Below are 9658 nucleotides of genomic sequence, written 5' to 3'. Positions count from 1 at the left end.
GCGAGAAGCTGAAGCATTATCAGGGGCTTTTTTGTTCTTGTTTTTATGGGGGGTTTCCGACCCTTTGGAGGATTTTACTTTGTCTCCTCTGGGGGGTTTAGGGGCTGCTGACATCTCCAGAGCAGGTATCTTAGGCTCTAAAGGCAGGGAATCCTGTGTATCAGGGAAGTCCTGGCTGGGTGCTGAGCCTGCAGCTCTGTGCCTGAGCCTGATGGGGCTACTGGAGGGCTTGCCAGGTGGCAGTGAGGGTGCCCCCAGGGGGGTGTAAGTACCTTGATCAGTGCTGGGGCCCCTCTGGTCAGCGAGGGGGCCTGTTCACAGGTGAGCTGGACTGGTGGCGTGCCGGAGCAAGATGGCGTCCGCAGTTCTTCACATGCGGCTGAACCGGAAGTTGCGGCTCCCGTCCTTTCGCCAGCAGCTGGCGGACACCGAACAGGGAGACCAGGCAGAGAGGGTGCCGACCAGAGGCTGAGGACTGGCGGGAGGCTGGAGGACCGGGAAGAATCCGCGGTGCGGTGTAGCAGGGACCGCTGATTATGCTGCGCCACGTGGCAGGGCTCACCAGACCTCGGCTGTAAGTACCGGTCCAGAGTCCGGGTGACACTCCTGGAGCGGGTGAGAGGTTCAGGCGGGTGGGGGCCACCTCTGGACTTCTTCCCCATAGAATTATCGGGCAAAGAGGGTGCTATTCTGGCCTATTTAGCCGCTGTGTGGACGGAGCTCCCAGCCTTTACGTCCTCTCACATTGCCTGCTCGCTCCGCCCCCCCCGAAACTGGGTACGTCTTTAAGTGGACACATAGGGGCAATAGGCGGGGGAAGGCCAAACCCAAGTCCTCTGTTGCCACTCCCGTAGACAACAGTGACTCACAAACTAGTGATTTTTTGTCCACAGATGCCAGCAACACAGACGGCAGACCTGGAGGGGCAGAGGCAAGTCACATAAATCAAAGAAAAAGAGCGCCCACACACAGGGACAATCCCCAACGTTCCACCGAGCCAAGCAACGCCCAAGATTGTAATTAACTACCCTCAAAATGTCACACAAGAACCTTTGCCCACGGATTATCTACAAATTATCAATTTATCTTCATATGCTCTATCACAGCACTTCTCAAACTTTTTCTACTGGAGCCCCCAACAGACCAAGGCAATGCCTGGGCCTCACCAGACTGACCAAGAGGATGCTGGGCCTCACCATCTGTGGTGAAAGTCCATTTAAAAGCTAAAGATATTGCTAGCACTACCTTCACCCATCTCCCAAGCTCTATATACCAATAAAGCAAGTACAAAATAACTTAATAATGTTGCTAAAATGGAGATTATGGAGGACTGTGCAGATCATAGTTACTCATAGTTGTTGGGCCTCACCAACAACTAGGGGGCGCCTCACTGGTGAGGCCCGCCTCACAGTTTGAGAAGCACTGGTCTATCATATGCTGAACGGTCAGTCCTACAAAAGGGACTGACGTTTGCTCCAATGCAAAGATTAGACAAATTTGAATTTACGAAAGATTTGTACCTTTTTTGTAGGCAATTTACATTCAAACTTCCATACCATCAACCTTCACTGCTAGACACAGTTTAAAATGAAGATCGCAGAATTCTACAGGACCTAATTTCCCTTCTCCAGGATGGTGAGACGCTACAGGTAGGACAAGATTTACACTAAATGCCCCCTCTCAGGCCACCCCCTCTTTGACTTTTCCCGTGTGTCCAGATGTTTTTTAATACCATGACAAGGCATGTACAACTTCTGAAACTGGACAAAAATAAGGGTGAAAACCTGTCTAAAGAGGAAAGATAAGCCCTTAAGACCTTGCGAGATAATAATGAGTTTTTAATAAAAGAGGCCGACAGAGGGGGTAACGTGGTCCTTTGGCCAGTGGACATATACATCTTGGAAGCTTAACGACAACAATAGACTGTTCTATTCTCTACTCCCTTCAGATCCGACTGACGTTTTTAAGAAAAAATTGGATACTTTGCTGGGCTCTGCGGTGGAAAGAGGCACGATCACAAATAAAGAACTAAAGTTCATGACAGTGGAAAAACCTACGTGTCCGACTGTAGCATCATCCCATTGTCCTGGTGGCCCACCATCTCCATGGACTGTAGCACTATTACCTTGTCCTGGTGGTCCATCATCTCCATGGACTATAGCATTATCCCCTTGTCCTGGTGCCGCACCATTTTCATGGACTGTAGCATCATCCTCTTGTCCTGGTGGCCCCACCATGTCCATGGACTGTAGCACCATTACCTTGTCCCGGTGGCCATCATATCCATGGACTGTAGCACTATTACCTTGTCCCGGTGGCCCACCATCTCTTTGGACTGTAGCACTATTACCTTGTCCCGGTGGCCACCATCTCCATGGACTGTAGCACTATTACTCTGTCCTGGTGGCCACCATCTCCATGGACTGTAGCACTATTACCTTGTCCCGGTGGCCCACCATCTCTTTGGACTGTAGCATCATCCCCTTGTCCTGGTGGCCCACCATCTCCATGGACTGTAGCACTATTACCCTGTCCTGGTGGCCACCATCTCCATGGACTGTAGCACTATTACCTTGTCCCGGTGGCCCACCATCTCTTTGGACTGTAGCATCATCCCCTTGTCCTGGTGACCCACCATCTCCATGGACTGTAGCACTATTACCCTGTCCTGGTGGCCACCATCTCCATGGACTGTAGCACTATTACCTTGTCCCGGTGGCCCACCATCTCTTTGGACTGTAGCATCATCCCCTTGTCCTGGTGGCCCACCATCTCCATGGACTGTAGCACTATTACCTTGTCCCAGTGGACACTATCCCCTTGCCCTGGTGGCCACCATCTCCATGGACTGTAGCATCATCCCCTTGCCCTGGTGGGCCAGAATTCAATCGATACGTGGAAAATATATCATGTCACAGAATCTTAAATTAAACCTTCTATTTGAATACATCTGCAGTAAAAGCTGTATATAAAGCGCACAATGCAAATCGTAAACCTCAGAAAGTCTGACTAAAAGGTAAAGTAAATGTATAGATAATAGATAGCATGTAGATGGCTGGTAGTATTCAGATAGTGACCACTAGGGGGCATGTGGCCATTTGCTGTGAAGTTAAAGGACCAGCCGGCTGCCACCTACTTCTTCCTTTTATCCATCCCATTCCCCCTGCTCCTCCCTGCCTGAGCATTGTTACTTGAGTTGAGGCGATGTGCACCGGAGGGGGCGACCTGGGGGTCCTAGCTCCCTGTCCTGTCCTAGAAGAGGATGTCTGATAGCAAACCCCATCCTTACATAATAGGGTTCAGACCCATCATCAATCATCATCAGGCGGCATGCACATCTTACTCTTTATTGGTCACACACAGTGTTCAGTTAGTGGACACAAGAGCTTACACTCCGCCCCCCCCCCCCCGAATGGGGTGGGGGGCACCAGTCAGATTGGCCGGAAGGTCAGCAGCGGGGGCTTCTCTGGCATCAGGATGAATCCGAATACGGTCTTCAGGTTTTCTTTAGACACGGTGTCAATCTGGAAGTTTTTCAGCATCTGGAAGGTGAGAGTCCAAGCGTAAGAGGGGGCACACAAAAACGAGGCGACCCTCCTGCCCCCCATCAGCCTCGAGGACAAGCCGCCCCGGGATGAACTGCCAGCCTCACCCTGCCACCATCAGAATCCTCGGCCAGTAAGCTGCCACCCTCACCCATTCACGGGCAATCCCCGCCCAGTCCTCACCCAGTCCCCTCACCCGCCACCTTCGCCCAATCCCCTCACTCGCCGCCCAGTCTCCTCACCCCGCCACCCCTCACCCAGTCCCCTTACCCGCCACCCTCATCCAGTCCTCTCCCGCCACCCTCGCCCAGTCCCCTCACCCCGCCGCCCCCGCCCAGTTCTCACCCAGTCTCCTCACCCGCTGCCCTCGCCCTGCCGCCCAGTCTCCTCGCCCCCCCGACCCTCGCCCAGTCCCCTCACCCCATCACCCACGCCCAGACCCCTCACACTGTCGCCCTCGCCCAGACCCCTCACCCCATCGCCCACGCCCAGACCCCTCACCCCCTCGCCCAGACCCCTCACCCCGTTGCCCTCGCCCCGCCGCCCAGTCCCCTCACCCGCCGCCCTCGCCCAGTCCCCTCACCCGCCACCCTCGCCCAGTCCCCTCACCCCCGCCCTCGCCCAGTCGCCTCACCCAGTCTCCTCACCCGCCGCCCTGGCCCAGTGCCCTTGCCCTGCCGCCCAGTCCCCTCACCCTGCTGCCCTCACCCCGTCACTTTCAGCACTCACATGCATCAGGAACAGCATCATCTCGGTCTCTGCGATCCTCCTGCCGATACACTGCCGAGAGCCGAAACCAAACGCCAGCGCCTTAAAGTTAGTGTCGTCCCTGCGCATCCAGCGATGGGGGTCATAATGGAGGGGGTCCTGGAAGACCTGAGGACTGCGGCCCATGGCATACAGACCCACCTGCACCAGAGTCTGCAACACAGGTTCCAACTCACTGACTGTTTAGGAGCAACTTCCTTAACTATCACACACTGTCCCTTACATACTGACTGTTTCCTGTACTATCACACACTGTCCCTTACATACTGACTGTTTCCTGTACTATCACACACTGTCCCTTACATACTGACTGTTTCTTGTACTATCACACACTATCCCTTACATACTGACTGTTTCCTGTACTATTACACACTATCCCTTACATACTCACTGTTTCCTGTACTATCACACACTGTCCCTTACATACTGACTGTTTCCTGTACTATCACACACTATCCCTTACATACTGACTGTTTCCTGTACTATCACACACTGTCCCTTACATACTGACTGTTTCCTGTACTATCACACACTATCCCTTACATACTCACTGTTTCCTGTACTATCACACACTGTCCCTTACATACTGACTGTTTCCTGTACTATCACACACTGTCCCTTACATACTGACTGTTTCCTCTACCATCACTCTGTATGGGGGTACAGCATGAGAAGTGTGGAAGGGAAAAGAATATGGGGGTCCAGTACAAGACGCACCATAGGCGGAGGGGACAGAATATAGGGGTGCAGCAGGAGACTTTTGGCGGCGGAGGGGACAGAATATAGGGGTGCAGCAGGAGACTTGTGTTGGGTGGAGGGGACAGAATATGGGGGTGCAGCAGGAGACTTGTGGCGGGTGGAGGGGACAGAATATGGGGGTGCAGCAGGAGACTTGTGGCGGCGGAGAGGACATGTGGCGGGCCGAGTGGACAGAATATGGGGGTGCAGCAGGAGACTTGTGGAGGGGACAGAATATGGGGGTGCAGCAGGAGACTTGTGGAGGGGACAGAATATGGGGGTGCAGCAGGAGACTTGTGGAGGGGACAGAATATGGGGGTGCAGCAGGAGACTTGTGGCAGTGGAGAGGACATGTGGCGGGCTGAGTGGACAGAATATGGGGGTGCAGCAGGAGACTTGTGGCGGGCGGAGGGGACAGAAAATGGGGGTGCTGCAGGAGACTTGTGGAGGGGACAGAATATGGGGGTGCAGCAGGAGACTTGTGTTGGGTGGAGGGGACAGAATATGGGGGTGCAGAAGGAGACTTGTGGCGGGTGGAGGGGACAGAAGAAGACTTGTGGAAGGCGGAGGAGACAGAATATGGGAGTACGGTGTGAGCATTGAGAAGACATTATGGGGGTACAGTTTAAAACGGGCGGGGGGGGGGGGGTAGAGAAGCGGGGTACAGTAAAACATGTTGGTTGCTGTATATTTAGGGCCACGCCTTGTGGTTTTTGTGGAAATTGATCTGTGACTTTGGGGGGACCCCACCTTGCCAGCCCCGTGGTGTCAGTAACAGGAGGATAGCTCACCCCAGAGGGGACATGGTAGTTGTGCAGCGTGATGTCCTTGGTCAGATGTCTCTGGACTGTGATCCCCACAGGATACAACCTACAAACAGCAAAGTACATCTTAGTGTCCAATAAGGAGGCGCCAACTAGAGACCACATTGTCAGGAAACGAAACAACCACTTAGACCACCATACACTTCGACCTGCACCTCATGGGTGTATATCCCCCCCCCCCATTGTCTATGGCCTTGTGTGTGGAGGAGCCAACACTTACCGCAGCGTCTCCTTAATGGCGCCCTTCAGCAGAGGCAAGAGGTTTAGTAGCTGGTTCAAGTCCTTAGGGTTCTGGCCCTCCGCTGTGTAAATCTCATTCCTGAGTTCTCTCTGTACAGAAGGATTCCGGGCCAGTTCAAAGAGGGTGAAGAGTAAGGGCATGGCTGTCTGAGAGAGAAGATGAAGAGTAAGGACATGGCTGTCTGATAGAGAAGAGAGGTTGAAGAGTAAGGACATGGCTGTCTGAGAGAGAGGATGAAGAGTAAGGACATGGCTGTCTGATAGAGAAGATGAAGAGTAAGGACATGGCTGTCTGAGAGAGAAGATGAAGAGTAAGGACATGGCTGTCTGATAGAGAAGAGAGGATGAAGAGTAAGGACATGGCTGTCTGAGAGAGAAGAGAGGATGAAGAGTAAGGACATGGCTGGCTGAGAGAGAGGATGAAGAGTAAGGACATGGCTGTCTGATAGAGAAGAGAGAGGGTGAAGAGTAAGGACATGGCTGTCTGATAGAGAAGAGAGAGGATGAAGAGTAAGGACATGGCTGTCTGATAGAGAAGAGAGAGGATGAAGAGTAAGGACATGGCTGTCTGAGAGAGAAGAGAGAGGATGAAGAGTAAGGACATGGCTGTCTGAGAGAGAAGAGAGAGGGTGAAGAGTAAGGACATGGCTGGCTGAGAGAGAAGAGAGGATGAAGAGTAAGGACATGGCTGTCTGAGAAAGAAGAGAGAGGGTGAAGAGTAAGGACATGGCTGTCTGAGAGAGAAGAGAGAGGGTAAAGAGTAAGGACATGGCTGTCTGAGAGAGAAGAGAGAGGATGAAGAGTAAGGACATGGCTGTCTGAGAGAGAAGAGAGGATGAAGAGTAAGGACATGGCTGTCTGAGAGAGAAGAGAGAGGGTGAAGAGTAAGGACATGGCTGGCTGAGAGAGAAGAGAGAGGGTGAAGAGTAAGAACATGGCTGGCTGAGGGAGGAGAACATAATTGCAACCCCTGAGACCCCTCACCGTGTCCACTCCTCCGGCCATCAGCTCGGTCACATTGGCCTTTATAGAGTCCAGTGGAAGTTCTCCCTGTAGCAGCAGCTCGGCCATTATCCCTGAGTATCCTCGCTTCTCACCCAGACAGAACTCCTGGTAAATGTTCTGAATGCATCGATCCGCTGTGCAGAACCTCACAAGGTCACATGACAAATCCAGAGACACATAGAGCACATGGTCAACTCGAGAGCCACACAGAAGACATGGTAAACTCGAGAGCCACACAGAAGTAATGGTCAACTAGATAGCCACACAGAAGACATGCTCAACTCGAGAGCCATACAGAAGACATGCTCAACTTGAGAGCCACACAGAAGACATGCTCAACTAGAGAGCCACACAGAAGACATGCTCAACTCGAGAGCCACGCAGAAGACATGGTCAACTCGAGAGCCACACAGAAGTAATGGTCAACTAGAGAGCCACACAGAAGACATGCTCAACTAGAGAGCCACACAGAAGACATGCTCAACTCGAGAGCCACACAGAAGACATGCTCAACTTGAGAGCCACACAGAAGACATGCTCAACTCGAGAGCCACACAGAAGACATGCTCAACTCGAGAGCCATACAGAAGACATGCTCAACTCGAGAGCCACACAGAAGACATGCTCAACTTGAGAGCCACACAGAAGACATGCTCAACTCGAGAGCCACACAGAAGACATGCTCAACTCGAGAGCCACACAGAAGACATGCTCAACTCGAGAGCCACACAGAAGACATGCTCAACTCGAGAGCCACACAGAAGACATGCTCAACTCGAGAGCCACACAGAAGTAATGGTCAACTAGATAGCCACACAGAAGACATGCTCAACTCGAGAGCCACACAGAAGACATGCTCAACTCGAGAGCCACACAGAAGACATGCTCAACTCGAGAGCCACACAGAAGACATGCTCAACTTGAGAGCCACACAGAAGTAATGGTCAACTAGATAGCCACACAGAAGACATGCTCAACTCGAGAGCCACACAGAAGACATGCTCAACTCGAGAGCCACACAGAAGACATGCTCAACTCGAGAGCCACACAGAAGACATGCTCAACTCGAGAGCCACACAGAAGTAATGGTCAACTAGATAGCCACACAGAAGACATGCTCAACTCGAGAGCCATACAGAAGACATGCTCAACTCGAGAGCCACACAGAAGACATGCTCAACTCGAGAGCCACACAGAAGACATGCTCAACTCGAGAGCCACACAGAAGTAATGGTCAACTAGATAGCCACACAGAAGACATGCTCAACTCGAGAGCCATACAGAAGACATGCTCAACTCGAGAGCCACACAGAAGACATGCTCAACTTGAGAGCCACACAGAAGACATGCTCAACTAGAGAGCCACACAGAAGACATGCTCAACTCGAGAGCCACGCAGAAGACATGCTCAACTCGAGAGCCACACAGAAGACATGCTCAACTTGAGAGCCACACAGAAGACATGCTCAACTAGAGAGCCACACAGAAGACATGCTCAACTCGAGAGCCACGCAGAAGACATGGTCAACTCGAGAGCCACACAGAAGTAATGGTCAACTAGAGAGCCACACAGAAGACATGCTCAACTAGAGAGCCACACAGAAGACATGCTCAACTCGAGAGCCACACAGAAGACATGCTCAACTCGAGAGCCACACAGAAGTAATGGTCAACTAGATAGCCACACAGAAGACATGCTCAACTCGAGAGCCACACAGAAGACATGCTCAACTCGAGAGCCACACAGAAGACATGCTCAACTCGAGAGCCACACAGAAGTAATGGTCAACTAGATAGCCACACAGAAGACATGCTCAACTCGAGAGCCATACAGAAGACATGCTCAACTTGAGAGCCACACAGAAGACATGCTGAACTCGAGAGCCACACAGAAGTAATGGTCAACTCGAGAGCCACACAGAAGACATGCTCAACTCGAGAGCCACACAGAAGACATGCTCAACTCGAGAGCCACACAGTAGACATGGTCAACTCGAGAGCCACGCAGAAGACATGCTCAACTGCACAGTCACTCAAATAAGAGGGGTGGCACATACAGAGGGGGTAGGTTATTCCCTTTATTTCTTTTCTTTTTAGCGGGGGGTGGAAGGGGTGGGGTGCATATTATGACTCACCCTGCTCAAATATAATATCCCATGACTCCATATGTTCCTTCCATATGTGGCTGTCTGAGAGCCGCATGAGTTGGTGGGGGACATAGAGCAGGGGGAGGGTGGTCTTTATCATTGTCTCCACAGCACCAATAAAACGCAGTGATTCCTGATTTGGATGTTCCTCCAGGAGTCCAAGTCGCTGACCGTAGAGGACATAACTGCTGGCTACAGATACAATGGAGCAAATACACAGCAGTGAGAATAAACCTGTTATATATACTGCCCCTCTCACTATAGTCAGGGGCCACCGATACTACTATCACTTATCAACAACAGCTATATGTCCTCCCGATGACCCTATAGATAGGAACATAACCTGGTTACATGTCCTCCCGATGACCATACAGATACTAATATGACTAAT

The 9658-nt window shown here is 51.9% G+C and overlaps 1 protein-coding gene across 1 annotated transcript in view; it reads right to left on the bottom strand.

Moving 5' to 3' along the window:
• Nucleotides 1-3358: 3358 nt before the first annotated feature.
• LOC138782893 (cytochrome P450 11B, mitochondrial-like) overlaps nt 3359-9658 on the bottom strand; it is a 145707-nt gene continuing 139407 nt past the window's right edge. The window contains exons 5-10 of the mRNA XM_069956835.1: nt 9256-9459; nt 7100-7254; nt 6096-6262; nt 5843-5921; nt 4275-4466; nt 3359-3542 (exon numbers count right to left, since the gene is read on the bottom strand). Of these exons, the coding sequence (XP_069812936.1) occupies nt 3432-3542; nt 4275-4466; nt 5843-5921; nt 6096-6262; nt 7100-7254; nt 9256-9459 (908 nt within the window). The 3' untranslated portion in view covers nt 3359-3431. The remainder of the gene's footprint in view (nt 3543-4274; nt 4467-5842; nt 5922-6095; nt 6263-7099; nt 7255-9255; nt 9460-9658) is intronic.

Source organism: Dendropsophus ebraccatus, chromosome 2, assembly GCF_027789765.1.
Source record: "Dendropsophus ebraccatus isolate aDenEbr1 chromosome 2, aDenEbr1.pat, whole genome shotgun sequence".
NCBI classification, from domain to species: Eukaryota; Metazoa; Chordata; class Amphibia; order Anura; family Hylidae; genus Dendropsophus; species Dendropsophus ebraccatus.
This window is presented reverse-complemented; position numbering and strand designations above follow the sequence as displayed.